The sequence below is a fragment of the Protomyctophum bolini genome (assembly GCF_963924005.1).
Source record: "Protomyctophum bolini genome assembly, chromosome: 16".
NCBI lineage: Eukaryota > Metazoa > Chordata > Actinopteri > Myctophiformes > Myctophidae > Protomyctophum > Protomyctophum bolini.
Window position 1 is genome coordinate 41,761,976 of NC_137877.1, and position 15,654 is coordinate 41,777,629.

At 45.8% G+C, this 15,654-nt stretch overlaps 2 protein-coding genes across 4 annotated transcripts; one reads left to right on the top strand and one right to left on the bottom strand.

Moving 5' to 3' along the window:
- Positions 1–610: 610 nt before the first annotated feature.
- alkbh6 (alkB homolog 6) lies at positions 611–7,384 on the bottom strand. Of its 3 annotated transcripts, none has more exons than XM_080786374.1 (3): positions 7,294–7,384; positions 3,177–3,258; positions 611–2,184 (listed from the first exon to the last, which is right to left on the bottom strand). In XM_080786374.1, exon 3 carries the CDS (start codon positions 2,114–2,116, stop codon positions 1,313–1,315), a length of 804 nt encoding a protein of 267 aa, XP_080642500.1. In that variant the 5' UTR covers positions 2,117–2,184; positions 3,177–3,258; positions 7,294–7,384; the 3' UTR covers positions 611–1,312. The 3 variants fall into 3 exon arrangements, with proteins under 3 accessions (XP_080642500.1, XP_080642499.1, XP_080642501.1); XM_080786373.1 differs by lacking the exon at positions 7,294–7,384 and adding an exon at positions 4,851–4,899; XM_080786375.1 differs by lacking the exon at positions 7,294–7,384 and adding an exon at positions 4,851–4,893 and having other exon boundaries at positions 611–2,181.
- Positions 5,639–14,816, top strand: osgepl1 (O-sialoglycoprotein endopeptidase-like 1). Its single transcript, XM_080786367.1, has 8 exons — positions 5,639–6,107; positions 6,413–6,606; positions 7,248–7,444; positions 8,035–8,269; positions 8,919–9,067; positions 10,218–10,348; positions 12,586–12,657; positions 13,832–14,816. The coding sequence occupies exons 1-8, from the start codon at positions 5,800–5,802 to the stop codon at positions 13,914–13,916; spliced, it is 1,371 nt and encodes a 456-aa protein (XP_080642493.1). The 5' UTR covers positions 5,639–5,799; the 3' UTR covers positions 13,917–14,816.
- The last annotated feature ends 838 nt before the right edge of the window (positions 14,817–15,654 follow it).

The window sequence follows — 15,654 nt, forward strand, 5'->3', positions numbered from 1 at the left end:
CTTAAACATGTAGCTAGGTCAACTCGCTGTTTCTCTGCAAGTCATTAAAGTATAAGCCATATCTCCAAAACTGGTGGGTCAAACTGTCAATTTGAAGCTATGATTCCCTGCTTTCACATGACATTCAAAAGAATCCAATGGCAGTCCCTCTGTCAAATTTGGCCACATATATCAGCCGGGTTCACACAATATAATTGTAGTGTATATATAGATAGTTTCCACAGAAAATGATCATGCCATTTGGCTCATTATGTCTGAAAGGTAAATACATCTGCATAATAAGACAGATGATCAGAGTACAGATGGAAAGAGATGAAGATAGATCATCAAACGTTCTCCCGTTAAGAAAACAACGATATCCCAGGTGTGTTTGCAAACCAATGATTTGAAACCGTCTTCAATTCAAGGACCCCCCCCCCCCCCCCAATTTTAGTCACCTGGAATGTTTTAGTGTTAGTCTAGTAGTCGACTAAATGTCATAACTTAAGATTTTAATGACATCAATATGACCTGAGGAAGGAACAGGCAGTGGCATTTAACAGCAGTGCGTTGCCGCCCCCAAGTGGCCATAGCATGTAAATGTAAAATGTAAATCGTTGCTATTGGGGGGGACCCTGGAACTACATATTTTCAGATGGGGGTCAGCGACCAAATAATTCTGCAGGTGAAATACTGTGGTTTGAGAACCACTGACATAGAAACATAAGGTTTTTCAGAAAACAATCAGCCTCAGGTGTAAATGGGTTAACTACCTTTTCTTTTTTTTTTCGTCAAGAAATAGTAATCTGATTTCTGCCATATCGCTCAGATATCTGCAGGATCTGGTAATTAAAACCTTTTAGACTTTTTCTAACTCTACAAGAGTTAAATTATTGTTGTTAAACATCTGCATTACTTCATTTACAAGACTGGTATATACAATTGAACAGACGAAAAAGTCCAAATTTCATTCTGACCCCTCCACGAAAAGGCCTCGTTGTCCTGACCCCTTATCTATGATTTATACATTATGGATAAATAGTGTGGACTTAGACAGTTTTTCGTCTGTGGCATTCATTTATTATAGAATGTAGAAGAATTGTTACTTTTGATCAACGTTTGCCTGTTATCTCTCCTAATGGTACCAACATCATGTTATCTCTCCTAATGGCACAGAACAGACATCAACACAGCATGGAATTGTGGACAAAATCTTATCCAACGTCTGAGACGCTAAATGTCATCAAGCGGTGATCCGTGGCTCAGAAAAACAACCACGCGATCCATCAAACATGTCGAAGCGCCAAATCAATCAAATCAATTATCAAATCAATCATTTCCTCCCCAGGATGAACTTGGGCACCTTCAGGACTTTGGGCACGTGTCGTATGGTGAGCGAGACGCGCGTCCCGCGGGTCAGCGTGTCCCCGGGCGCCGCCCCGGCCGCCGCCAGGTTGGCCACGGCGCTCCGGGCGAGCGCGTCGACACGCCGCGGCCCGATGCCGTGGAGCAGCCGCTCGTACATGTCGCCCTGCAGCACCAGGAGGCTGCGCGGGCGCACCAGCAGCGACAGGACGTAGCGGTTCTGCTCCGTCTCCTCCGGGACGACGACGACGCCGGCGCTCCCCTCCTCGTCCCCCTCCTCCCCTCCCACGGGGCGGTAGAAGTCCAGCAGCGTGTGCGAGCCCAGGCTGACCGTGGTGACCGTGGGGTGGTACAGCGGCCCGTCCTCGTGCGGCATGATGCCCTCGCCCGCCCGGTACTCGTTGACGAGCACGTGGTTGGCGCGCTTGCCGGCGAAGGCGCCGAGCGCCGACACGCGCTCGCAGAGGCCCTGCAGCCAGGCGGGCATGGGCTCCGCCAGCATGCCCTTGTTGATGTTGGAGGCGCCGCCGCCACTCCCGCTGCCCCCGGGCAGGCCGCCCCAGTTCTGCAGCCGGCGGCCCGACAGCTGGGTCCACTTGGGGCGCGGCGCACGGTACACCTGCCCCAGCAGGAACGCCTCCTCCTCCTCGTCGATGAAGTCGGGCACGTAGTAGACGGTGGGCGGGGCCTCGCTCACCACGAAGCGCTGGAACTCCGCCGGGAGGCTGTCGGGGAGCAGGGGGAGGAGGGGCTGCGACGTCTCCTTTTGCATCTCGTCGTCTCGGTGGTGGACGTCCTCCTCCCGCGTGGGACGAGAGTCACGGGACGGAATGTCTTCTCCTTTTGAAAAGGAAAGTCACTGCATCAAACTGATGGTCCTTCTTCTAAAAATAAGAGCTCTGGGTTGGTTGACGGGAGATTGTGATCAAATCAATGAAGCCCACAGACATTCGAGAAAATATTAACCTTTGTATTTATAATAGTTTGCGTGGTTGCCCTAGCGAGGGCAACAGGAGTATAGAAATTACTCACTCGACTTTTTTATAAGAGTATAAGCTACCCCAAAAAGGTTTGTCTATTTATTAGTCCACAACCCTGTGACATCATGTGGATAAAATGATATATTATTCCATATATGGGCATGTGACATCATCAGTGTTGTTTTTTTACAGCAAATCTTTGCTGCGTTTTTGCTCGGAGAAGTCGCGGTGTGCGACAACGCAAGCGTATATTTACGTGAGCAAATTTGTTTTGCGCGCATGCTCGTTTCGTGCACACGCCCGCGATTCACCAAACCTGGATTCAGTTGAGGTTTTTTTTTCTTACGCCTGCCTTGTCGCGTCCCTCTTGAGCAGACCTGGGGGAGACCTGTGTTGATCCAGGCAACAAAGTGTGCGTTCCTCGCTCCCCGGTTGCAATTAGTCGTAGTCTCTTGAATAGTTTTCACTTAGTTTTAGTCACCCGGAATGTTTAAGTGTCATTCTAGTTTCAATCGACTAAATGTCACAAGATTTTTAGTTGCCTAAATCTACAGTTTCTTTTTTACACTTGCTGAAAACAGCCGATCTACAAGCTCAGCTTTAAACCCACTTTAAACCCTGTTTAATTTTAAAATAACCAATCTATCCCAAATATGCACATGAATTCAGGGGGATCTTCGACGTGAAAACGTTTAAAAATACATCACTATTAATTATACTACGTTGTATTTGTGCTGCCATGGGGATGTGGGGGGTAAAAAATATAATGTCAATTGTTTTGAATATACTTCTTTGTACTGTAAAGAAAATGAATAAACATATGTTTAAAAAAAAAAAATTATACTACGTTACCTCCTCTCTGTGAATGAAGATGAATGAATCCAGACAGGATTGTTTGGTTGCCAGGTCTGGGGCCCGCTTGCCAATCAAGAACCTGGGATAGAAATGGGATAAACAAACAAATTGAGACTCTGCATGCTGAATTCTGCAAATCCATTGAGCATTATCCACATCAAACGGAAAAACGCCAAACAGCGCATGCAGAGCGGAGTTAGGACGATCGATACCCACTAATTATTATTATCACAGCCAAAAAGGGAACATTGAAATTATATAACCACCTAAAAGGAAAGGCGGTTCACTTCACAGTGAGTTCTTTTTTTTTCGGCCGGAAGGAAAAATCTTGTCTATGAGGTTTTCTTTTGGCAATATTGGTATAGGGTGCAGTGGAGTAACCAAGGCCACACCAAATTTAGTAGACTGTTCTTCCGGGTGCTTCAAAACGCCACTGAGCAACTTCCACTGAAATGAATAGTGGGGGGCGGGGCTATCGCTCCGGTTCAGTCTCTATCCTTTTAATACTCAATGGGAGTAACTAAAAGTATTTTATTTCCGGTGGGGAAAAAAAAACCTTTTTGGCCCAAAAGCGCCAGAAAGGGACTTTCCGCTACATACGAGAGCTATGGACCATGAGCTGTACATAGAGACAGAGCAACTCACTTTAATGCCATTGCTTTTTTTTAATTGTTTTATAAAGAATTTATCCCACGATTTTGTAACCCATTTTTCACCCCTGTGTCAATTATCTAATGTGATCCTGTGCTCTACACACCCTCCGCCAACCTGGGGAGAGCAACGGACTTGAACTCATGCTTCCTTCATGCCTGAGTGTCCAAGTTGCTCATTTACACCTGACAGGGGGGAGTTTCCCTGGTTGGACGTAGCGCGTGGGAGGAACACGTTATTCCAACCAGTTCCTTTCCCCTCCATCAGGCACCCCGGCTGGCCAGGGGGAGGCAGTTTAGAGACCAGGATTACTGCATGTTTTTTGTGAGGGTACCTACCCTAGGGGACACGGGGAGAACATGCAAACTCCACACAGAAAGGCCATTGCTTTTTAATAAATTGCTGATTTTGTTGCAAAGGTTTGTCACACTAAGTGAATGCAAAAAAAATGAAATCCTGCTGTCAACTTTCTAAGGTCTATAGGCCTAGTGGCCTACCAGTCCAGGCTAACCTCTCTTATATGGAATGGAGGTATAACTAGCTCTGACAGAAAATGCACAATCTTTCTTTCTTCTTTCTATCTTTTCCACAAGATAGTTATTTACTCTTTTTGTTATTGTATTCCTATTTATATTGAATATGTATAATTTGTACATACAATGTTTGATCTTGATTGTTTTTATTCCACTTTTTGCTTTGGCAATTTGTAAACATAATGTTTTCTCTCGTGCCAAATGCCGATAAAGCTCATTTGAATTGAATTATCCACAGTTTACTACTGTGGGCAGCGGATTAGCGCCCCTCTCCGGTCAGCGCGAGTATTACACTTGTGTGTCCACACCATTCAGTTTTGTCGTATTATTTCTTGTTTTTCTTTCTATAGTTCCAACCACAGCGTTCTGGAGCACCGTGTCTGCACCGCCGGTCACTTTAGGAGTGTCTTCACCGATATGTGTCCAGGTATAAACCCACAGCGCGTCTGTTCAGGTCGAATTCATGCTTTTATTGTAATGTTTTTACCTCAGCTGAGCTGCTTCACATCCGGACGGTCTCCATGCGTACCCAGGGTTGCCAGGTTCTTGTGAAAACAAGCCCAAAGGAAGCGACTACTACCGTATACAATAGAGCAGTGCAGTGGTTCTCAAACTTTTTCATGTCAAGGACCCCCAAGTTAATTTGACACTCTTTACCCCGCGGACCCCCATTAGAAATGATATGCCAAGGACGTACCCCGCATAAGAGAATATTTTCACTGCTCTAGCAGTGATTCTCAACCATTTTAATTTCAAGGCCCCGCAGTTTGACATGCATTAGTCTATACGGACCCCCATTTAATGGCATTTCTATCTCTGGGAACCCCAATTTATATTAGCAAACAAGCCCAAAATAAGCAACTACACTTTAGAAACTAAAAAAAAAAAACTACCAATATTTACAAGCAACTTTACAGAAAAAACAAGCCACGTTCGCTTATAATAAGTTAACATGGCAACACTGCCTCGTACCACTGATGAGAAATGTCCCCCTTGAAACAAAGCGTCGTCGACTTTGTCCGTCACCGTGACACCGTGTCTAAGTGTCTTAAAGAGTAATAACACCGTGGCAACAATAACCACCACTATTATTAATTTACGTCAGGCGTTGGTCATTTATTGCCGTGATGAAAACGTCCCTTAATTGTTTTTCTCCCAAGAGCTTTTCGATGCATAATTAAAACCTGCAGAGGTCACTCTGTTCAGTTTGTTGCTGCACGGAATTGTTTACAAGCAACACGCCCTCACCCCGACTAGTCCTCTGCTGTCTGTCTGTGTGCAGTAGTAAAGTTTGAGGAAGGTTTGTGTTATTGTAGTTATTAAAGTTATATTTTAGTATCATTGACGTTAATATGTTTTATTTATGAATATGTTGTTGAGTGTAGTATAGTGCAGAGACTGGTTCCAGTGCACAGGCTGTTCTGCTGCCTGCCTCCATGCCCAGCAGCACACTGGTTCTCCTGGGCAGGAGACTGCCCTGTGCAGCAGCCTCCATGCCCAGCAGCACACTGGTTCTCCTGGGCAGGAGACTGCACTGTGCAGCAGCATCCAGAACCTCCACCACCACCAGTAGCAGAGTCCTGGTCCTGGGCATCAGGAGGAGACTGTACGGTTCTGCACCCTCCTCCAGGCTCCTGGTCCTGGGCATTGAGACCAGCTGTGATGACACCGGGGCCGCTGTGCTGGACCACACAGGGACCATCCTGGGAGAAGCTCTCCATTGTCAGAACGAAGTTCATCTGAGGTCTGTCTGTGTGTACAATATTTTACAACAGTAGCTACTCATATTTTGTTATTTAAAGCTGCGATTATTTATTTAAGAAGCACTTTTCTGAACCAATGTTCGCCTTGGGAAAAAAAATGTAATCATCCTTTAACCTTTAAGCTAAAATAATTATGACTTAAAATCATTGTTTTAATTGATGGCCTTCATGCCCTGGCACTCGGCCTTTAGTGTGGTCAACAAGGTTGACCACACTAAAGGCCAAGTGGCCTTGCCCCTAAAAGGATGAAATTCCAGGCCTGTAACTATCATAACATGTGTTTCAGGACGGGGGGCATCGTCCCCCCGGTGGCTCAGCAGCTCCACAGGGACCACATCCATCGTGTGGTCCAGGAGGCTCTGGACCAGAGCGGGGTGACCCCGGACCAGCTGTCGGCCGTGGCCACCACGGTCAAACCGGGCATGAGCCTGAGCCTGGGCGTGGGCCTGGAGTTCAGCCTGAAGCTGGTCAGGAGACACGGTACTGAACCTGTAAAAGCCTTCACTAGCTAGCTTCACTAACTAGAGAAGTAGAAATCTAGACGCCTCGTTCGCCGCTGCAATTCAATGGAGAGGGCAGCAGTGCGCCGTTATATGGCCCCTTCCCGGCGTCCAGTCATGTGACTTGCGTCCGTTCCTTTCATTATGTTCCTTGGCACTAGTCTCGTCTCGTGTTGCCAGACTGTTGTCTCTCGCAAATTTTCAACTGCTTCCGTCATACTGTCTGGAGCAATGGAAGCTCTGATCATAAGTAAAATATAAATGCTTCCGTCATACAGTCTGTAGCAATGGTAGGTCTGATCATGAGTAAAATATAAATGCTTCCGTCATACAGTCTCTAGCAACGGAAGCTCTGCTCATGAGTAAAATATAAATGATTCCTGTCACACAGTCTGGAGCAATGGAAGCTCCCATCATGAGTAAAATATAAATGCTTCCGTCATACAGTCTGGAGCAACGGAAGCTCTGATCATGAGTAAAATATAAATGCTTCCGTCATACAGTCTGGAGCAACGGAAGCTCTGATCATGACCCATCCACCACATGTGATGATGTAATGATGATGTAATGTTGATGTAATGATGATGTAATGATGATGTAATGGTGATGTCATGTGTCCAGGCCTGCCGTTCATCCCCATCCACCACATGGAGGCGCACGCGCTCACTGTGCGGATGCTCCTTCCCGACCTCCACTTCCCCTTCCTGGTCCTGCTGGTCTCGGGAGGCCACTCCCTATTGGCTGTCGCCAGGGGGGTCGACGACTTCCTGCTCCTGGGCCAATCGCTGGACGAGGCTCCGGGCGAAGCGCTCGATAAGGTAACGAAGACGAAAAAAAAACCCAGAATGTCCAAATTGGTTCAGGAGGATTCAAATGCAGATCTACAAGCTCAAAGCGCCGTCACTTCACGCCGCGTTTCGAGCTTGTAGATCTGCTACTTTTGATGCTTTTGTGTGACGCCGTAGTTAGTATGATCAAGTTAGTAAGGCGTTAATATTTACAAAAAAAAACCACACACACACAAAAAGTAAAAATATAGACATTTCTGTCTGACGGCAACGATATGAAACTGTTACAGGATTCGAATAACAAAATATATAGCCGATCTATGTAAAGGTGTGTGAATGTGTGTGTGTGTGCATGGGTGAATGTAATCCATGTAAAGTTCCTTGGATAAAGGCGCTCTATAAATGCGCCACTTAACATTCATGACAGGAATGACCCCTTTTGGGGTTTTCTTGTTGCTATATACTGTACCTTTATATGGCAACATAATTTTTTTGTAATTTCTTCTTAATCGACCTCATAGATGGGTTAAAGTAAAACATCTGAGTCCACAACTGGTTTTAGTCTTATTTAAAAAATCGTGTGTTTATTATTTTTTTGTGTACTTTGGTACGTTTTCCAGATAGCCAGGCGTTTGTCTCTGACCAAACACCCAGAATGCAGTGCGCTGAGCGGCGGCCAGGCCATCGAGCTGCTGGCGAAGCGCGGCGACCGCAGGGCGCTGGGGGAGCGCGGAGGCGACCGCAGGGCGATGACCTTCAGGACGCCCATGGGAACGCTGCGCGACTGCAACTTCTCCTTCGCAGGGTTTCGCAACCAGGTCACCATGGAGATAGTGAAGAGGGAACAGGAGGAAGGTAATTCTCCTCAGTTTGATCCAAAATGCCGCAGCTCGCTTGGTCTTCAACCAGCCAAAATTCTCACATGTCTCCCCCCTGCTCCGCTCCCTCCACTGGCTCCCGGTCAAAACTCTGATGCTGGCATTCAAAGCAACCAAAGGTATGGCTCCCCCATATCTTGCAAGTATGATTGAACCCTACAAACCCTCCCGCGCACTCAGATCAGCCAACGCAGGGAAGCTGGAAGTACCCTCACTAAAAACGCCGGGACAACGCTCCACACGTCCCAAACTCTTCTCCCTTCTGGCTCCAAAACTGTAGAATGCACTAAATTGTAATTGTAAATTGTAATTTGACCTCATGCACACCGCGGCCATGTTGCCAGTAAGGTGCTAACTAGGTGCAACTTCCCATTGACAGCCCATTCATCCAAACAGAAAAGTCCTATCTGGTTGTATTAACCCATTTAGACCTGATGACGATTCTACAAATGTCTTCTAAATCCTGACAGTTTTCTGAGAATCCCATGTTTCTATGTCAGTGGTTATCAAAATATTTCCTGTCAAGGACCCCGGAAATTATATGTGTGTATGTGTGTGTGTGTGTGTGTGTGTGTGTGTGTGTGCGCGTGTGCGTGTGCGTGCGTGTTGTGTTCCCTCCCACACAGGTGTGGCCGAAGGCACGTTGTTGTCGTGCGTGTGTGACATCGCGGCGGCCGCTCAGCACACGGTGGCGTCTCACCTGGCCAAGCGAACGCACCGCGCCATCCTGTTCTGTCAGAGCAGAGGCCTGCTGGCGCCATCTCAGCCCTCATTGGTCAGTATAGAGGCCATCTCAGCCCTCATTGGTCAGTATAAAGGCCATATCAGCCCTCATTGGTCAGTATAAAGGCCTGCTGGCGCCATCTCAGCCCTCATTGGTCAGTATAGAGGCCTACTGGTGCCATCTCAGCCCTCATTGGTCAGTATAGAGGCCTGCTGCCTCCATCTCAGCCCTCATTGGTCAGCATAGACGCCATCTCAGCCCTCACTGGTCAGTTATATTCCATCCTCTTCTGTCACAGCAGCATCTAAAAAAAAAATATATACAATTGCGATCATCTCAAATAATTGCGATTAGGCGATGATGTAATAATAGTGACAGGCCTATACTACTGAATCGTACAGTTGTGCTGTTGTTGTACTCGGGGCTTAAAGTTCTCCGTCCCATGGGCACGGATTTCCAGCCTCGGACGTCAGGTGCTCTGCAACACTACAGTGCTACCGGGTGTTTCAATAATAAGCGAGGATGCGCGCCAATCAATGACCAACCGTGTGTGCAAAGTGCAATCATAAGGTGGTCAGAACTTAAAGGGACACCCTTTTTGCAAAAAGATATATGTTAATGACGTTTAGAAGCTTTAGATCACTTTTCTGGGGGTATTTATGTGTGTAATATGTGGTTTTAGATATTTTAGATTGTAGCAGTGAGCCTGTTGTCTCTGATGTCATGGACACTGGTCTCACTACCTTCCTGGACTACAAGTCCCATAATTATTTGGTGCACTGCTCCTCCTTGTGGATAGGGGGGAGAGCTGTCTTACTGAGACAACATGTAGTCCAGGAAGGAAGTGAGCCCAGTGTCCATGACATCAGAGACAACAGGCTCACTGCTACAATCTAAAATATCTAAAACCACATATTACACACATAAAGACCCCCAGGAGTGTGTTCTAAAGCTTCTAAACGTCATTAACATATATTTTTTTGCAAAAAGGGTGAAGTGTCCCTTTAAGGGAAACACGATTTTACCAATATCCACCAATATCCGCGCCAGGATCATTAATGTATGGAAAAACCGACGTTGGGGGGGGGGGAAACATGGCGTGTTGGGGGTTTCCCTTCTAACAACGTTTCACTCATCAGGTCATGATCTGAAAATAATTTTCCGTCTTTTTTTTTTTTTTTTTAACACCTGTGTACTCCAGGTGGTCTCTGGGGGCGTGGCCAGTAACCAGTACATCCGCAGAGCTCTGGCTGTGGTCACTGAGGCTACTGGACTTCAGCTGATCTGTCCTCCCGCCAAGTTCTGCACTGACAACGGCGTGATGATCGCATGGTGTGTATTCTATAGCAGAGCAGTGTTGTTTTTTTTCGCAGCAAACTTCCGTTTTATTTTTAGTCTTAAGTCTTTGGAATGAAACTTGAAAGGTATAGCCTGCAGCACCACCTGCAGTACCACCGTTGGCCAGGTGGAGCCTGCAGAACCGTTGCGGCTCAAGAATCCACCACTCCTGATTGAAGTGTCTGGTGCTGGGAGTCTGGTGCAAACGCACAGGTCCTGGGCCTGGTGAGAGCAGGAGTGGACCTGGTGAGACGTAGGAGGGGCCCGGACAGGAGTCAACCCACAGAGCCTAGTCCTTCCACGCGACAGATTGGTCTACCTCCCAGTCCCGGCAGAGTAGTTCCCGGCTCCTCCTGTCAAAGTGTCCTTGGGCAAGACACTGAACCCCACACTGCCTCCAATGTGTCGGTCGCTGTGAGCTCGCCACCATCGGTGTGTGAATGTCGGAAGTGAGGACGCTGTTGTCGACTGTTCGCCTTCACCTCCCAATGTATGAATGAATGGACCGTTGTAGGCACGTAGTGCATAGAAAAACGCTATAAAGATTATTATTATTATTAATAAAGGTTCCACAATGTAGGAGCAACTACTGGTCAGCCTTTGTCTTCAGTTTGGTCCCAGGAATGTTTAGGGGAGTCAGAGGACTGAGAGGTCTCTCAAAGATCAGTAATATAAGGTGGTCCCAGTCTGTGTAGAGCTGCTTTAAAAAAGGTTTAAAGGATCATAAAATCTACCGCTATTCTGGCCTTAAAATCTACTGGTATTCTGGCCTTAAAATCTACTGGTATCCTAACCAGTATGGTCCTAATCCACTGGTCCTAATTAGGGTTGGGATTCGTTAGGATTTTAACGGTTCCGGATCCTTCCCGGATCCCTCTTAACGGTTCCGGTTCCTAACGGTTCCCTTAACGGATCCTAATATTATTTATTTCCCCTTTTTTCTGACATAGATTATGCTTATATTATAACTAACCTAACCAAGTACATAATAAACACAAATTCATTCATTCAAATTATTGAAAATGCACTTTACAATTATGAGGTGGCACTGTTATTTAAACTTCACCACCAGCAGCAGCTAGCCACCACAACAATATCATTGTTGCAATTTGTACTGTATATTGCAATTTGTACTGTATATTAAATATACAGTACACATTAATGATATTGTTGTAGTGAAAAATGTTGTCTTTAATGTTCAAATTAATTTAATATGAAGGACCCCTTACCCTAATGGAAACAAGCCATAGTGCTTTATTGGATTATAAAATCCTCAAGCAGACCTTGTATTGAACTGTATGCTACGTTCCTGTGCTTTTTTCTGCAAATTGTTTATAAAGTAATCAATCTATGGACGTATATGCACCTCCTAAACGCTGGGCTCTCAACAGCCACGCGATTAATTTAGAGCCAAATCAAAAGCAATTGATCGAGTCGCATATAAGTTGTAAAAGTAAGTGCAGACAAATTGATTTGGCTCTATAGTTAACGTGATTCATAAAATACAGTTGTACAATACGCCTAATGAAAAGCTCTGTAGACGTTAGTAGTTTTTATTTTCCATTACGTTACTAGCATGGGGAAAGTAAACCAGCCTTGCATCAGATCGTCCCCCGCCGGCTGTGGTGGAGCTGCGGGGAGAGCGGGCACGGCTTTCCGCATGGCTCACAAACGCGATGTGTAGGCATATTGATTTTGAGATGTTTCCTCAATGTGGACGTGGTACAAGTTGCAAAAACCTTTGCTGGCAACTATCGCATTTATTGCACTCTGCATGCTCAGCCTCAGCCTCAGTCGTTTCCCTCTCTGTTAACCACACTTTGGAGATCTCTTCGACATACTGTCCCACTCGCTCCGCGGCGGTCGCTGAATGCACAGAACAGTGGGAGTATCCTCCCCCCCGACCCCACTCACACATGTAGGTGGGGTGACGTCACCACAGGCTCTGCTTGCATGCATGCACAGACACAGCGGAGCTAAATGACAACTGATGAGATCCGTTTGGGGAACCGTTAATAAAAAAACGATGGAACCGGCTCCGGATCCGCAATGTCGGAACCGGGTCTGAAATGGACCCGGTTCCGAATCCCAACCCTAGTCCTAATGCATGTCAAACTGCCTGGGGGTCCTTCAAATGTGAAGGGTGCCGGGGAATCGCTGGTTCTATAGTCATGTGACCTGCTGTTGTGCGTGTGTATGTGTGCGTCTGCAAACTGTGCATGTTCTTTTAGGAACGGTGTGGAGCGTCTCAGGGAAGGGAGGGGCCTCCTGTCTCCTGATGTGGATGTGAGATACGAACCCAAGTATGTAAACATCTTCCCCCTTAAAGGAACAGTCTGCCTGTTTATTTTTTCTCTATTATATGGGTGTGTGCGATCGTTGGATATTTGATGTTGGTCTCTGTTACAAAATGGTGACCTTTCAGGATTAAAATTCAAAAGCATCAAAAATAGCAGATCTACAAGCTCAAAACGGGCTTGTAGATCTGCTACTGTTGATGCTGTGTGACGTTGTTTTGTGATCAAGTAGGACGCTATTTCATGAAAAACAATGCAGGTGAGACGATATGTTCCTTATATGTATTTGTATAATTGTGTACTTTATTTATAATAAATATGGGTGATTTTATCTTGTTGATTTCGTCGACAAAACTATGACGAAAACGGCTCGTCAACTACCTTTTTCCACTGACACAAAATTAAATAAAAACTAGATAAAAACTAAGCTATGATGAGTAAAACCATGACTAAATATACTGACACTTTTAGTCAACAAATACAAACTAGAATGAAAATGTAATTTTATGTTTGGTTGGGCTCAGGTGCTCTGAAAATAGCAGATCTATAAACCTCACGGCGCATCGCTCTGCTGCCTTGTAGGTCTGCTACTTTCAGCATGCAACCAAGCGTAAACAATCGGGCATTACGCCCGCCAAAATCAACAGTAGATTTAGTCGATTTAAGACTAGACTTAAACCAAAACATTTCAGACGAATGACATACGAGTATGAAACTAACTATAATGTTATTGTGGTTGTGGTTGCAGAACGTCACATGTTATTCCAGTAGTTCCCAAAGTGGGGTCCGGGGACCCCTAGGGGTCCTTGAGGGAGTTCCAGGGGGGTCCCCAGCAAAATGATAGTTTGGAACCAAATGGACCCATATTATGGGTCTGTAACTCTTGAGACGGTCCATTTGGTTCCATTTGTACACTCTCAGAGTTAAATTTACAGTGATTTTACAATATAAATTTGTGTCCCAGAGATAAGAAATGCCATTTAAATGGGGGTCCGTAGACTAATGCATGTCAAACTGGGGGTCCTTGGAATTAAAATGGTTGAGAAACACTGCTAGAGCCGTACAAATCTTCTCTTATGGGGGGGGGGAGGGGGGTCCCTGGCATATCTTTTCAAATGGGGTATGCAGGATAATTAGTATCAATTTGGGGGTCCTTGACATGAAAAGGTTTGTGTTGCAGAGCTCCTCTCGGTGTGGACATCACAGCAGAGGTGAAGGCAGCATCCATCAAGCTTCCCCCGTTGCAGCTGAGGATAAAAGACTGACTTTGGAACCACCTATGCTTTCTATGGCATAGGCAGGATCCATCCATCCATCTTCAACCTCTTAACCGTAGTCGGGTCGCGGGGGGGCAACAGCTCCACCAGAGAGCTCCAGACTTCCCTCTCCAGAGCAACATTAGTGACTTCCTCCTGGGGGGGATTCCGAGACGTTCCAAAGGCCAGTGAGTCGATGTGTTTCCTCCAACTGCGCTTTTGGTCTGCCCCGGGGTCTCCTCCCAGTCGGACGTGCGTCGAGAGGCAGGGAGACGCCCGAGAGGCAGGATCCGCCGGGAGAATCTAGACGCAGCTGCACGACATGCGACTAATTAATTAGAGCGGCAGAGAGAGAGAGGAGTGTGTGTGCACATGTGTGCGTGTGTGCACATGTGTGCGTGTGTGCGTCAATTTAACAAAGGTGCAGACGATCAGAAATCAGCAGAGAGGGATCGACGTTTGCGCTACTCTATGCCGAATTGAAGTGGACTCGGTCCCAGACTTTTTTTTGCTTCTCCCTGGAAATAAAAACGTCTGGTTTTCCGAGGCTACTCAGCTGTTGATAAAAACACATCAGAGAGGCGTTTCGAGGCGTTTCAATTATTATTTCTTTCCGCCCACCATGTAAATAAATGCTCTGGTTTTGTATGGAAAACGAGCCTGTCTCGTTTGTGTCAGTACTGTGCAGGCTTTTTATCAGCTATAGTGGAAGCAGCACCAGTTTGTCATGTGTTTATGAGAAGGAAAAAGATATCTAAAATGTGCTGTCAAAATCAACACTGGTCAAAACTCATGGTTTCCCCCGCGTTTTCACCTTGTAGATCTTCTATTTTTGATACTGTTGTGTGACGCTGTACTGTAGTACAGTGGTTCTCAAAGTGGGGTCCGGGGACCCCTAGGGGTCCTTGAGGCAGTTCCAGGGGGTCCCCCAGCCACATGATAGTTTGGAACCAAATGGACCCTTATGGGTCTGTAACTCTGAGAGTGTACAAATGGAACAAAATACAATTAAACAGTTAAATTAACATTGATTTTACAATAGCCTATATACATTCGGGGTCCCAGAGATAGCAATGATTACAGATGTTCCCGTAGCCTAATGCATGTCAAACTGGGGGTCCTTGTAATTTCAGGATCACTGCTAGAGCCGTGAAAATCTTCTCTTATGGGGGTCCCTGGCATATCTTTTCAAATGGGGGTCTGTGGACTAAGTGTCAATTTGGGAGTCCTTGACATACCACCACTGCTGTAGTATGATCCGGTTAGGTGTTTAATTTATTAAAAACATATATATTGAGAGGTGTCTGTCCGACAGCAACAATATCTGATAATTAGTAGGCTATTATTATTTAAATCCAGTTGGTTTTAAATATTTAAACCATTCTGGACAGGAACCCATTTTGGTGTTTTAAGTTATATTTAGCTATTGAAAAATTGCAGAAACGGTGCCACGCTTGAGTGCCACGCTATGAGTTTGTAGGTCTGCTAGAAACAAACTAGAAAGGAGCTTGTAGATCTGCTATTTTAGAAAAATTGTGAAATGTGGCGCAAATCTTTGAATATATTCTTTCAGAGCGAACGTTTTTAACTCAAATCTTTGCTTCTGGGGGGTCCCTGGAACTACATATGGGTCAGCAGCCAATTACATATATTTTTGGGAGTCCTTGACATGAACATTTTGTGAGAACGAGTTTGAAAAGCTGTCAGGATTTAGAAGACATCTTCAGGTCTAAATGGGTTAAACCCA

Bases quoted from the DNA above. Each gene is read 5' to 3' on its own strand.
- alkbh6 (XM_080786374.1), bottom strand. From the start codon at position 2,116: ATGCAAAAGGAGACGTCGCAGCCCCTCCTCCCCCTGCTCCCCGACAGC.
- osgepl1 (XM_080786367.1), top strand. From the start codon at position 5,800: ATGCCCAGCAGCACACTGGTTCTCCTGGGCAGGAGACTGCCCTGTGCA. The intron at 6,108-6,412 runs GTCTGTCTGTGT...CATGTGTTTCAG, and splicing joins CAGAACGAAGTTCATCTGAG to GACGGGGGGCATCGTCCCCC. The intron at 7,445-8,034 runs GTAACGAAGACG...TACGTTTTCCAG, and splicing joins CGGGCGAAGCGCTCGATAAG to ATAGCCAGGCGTTTGTCTCT.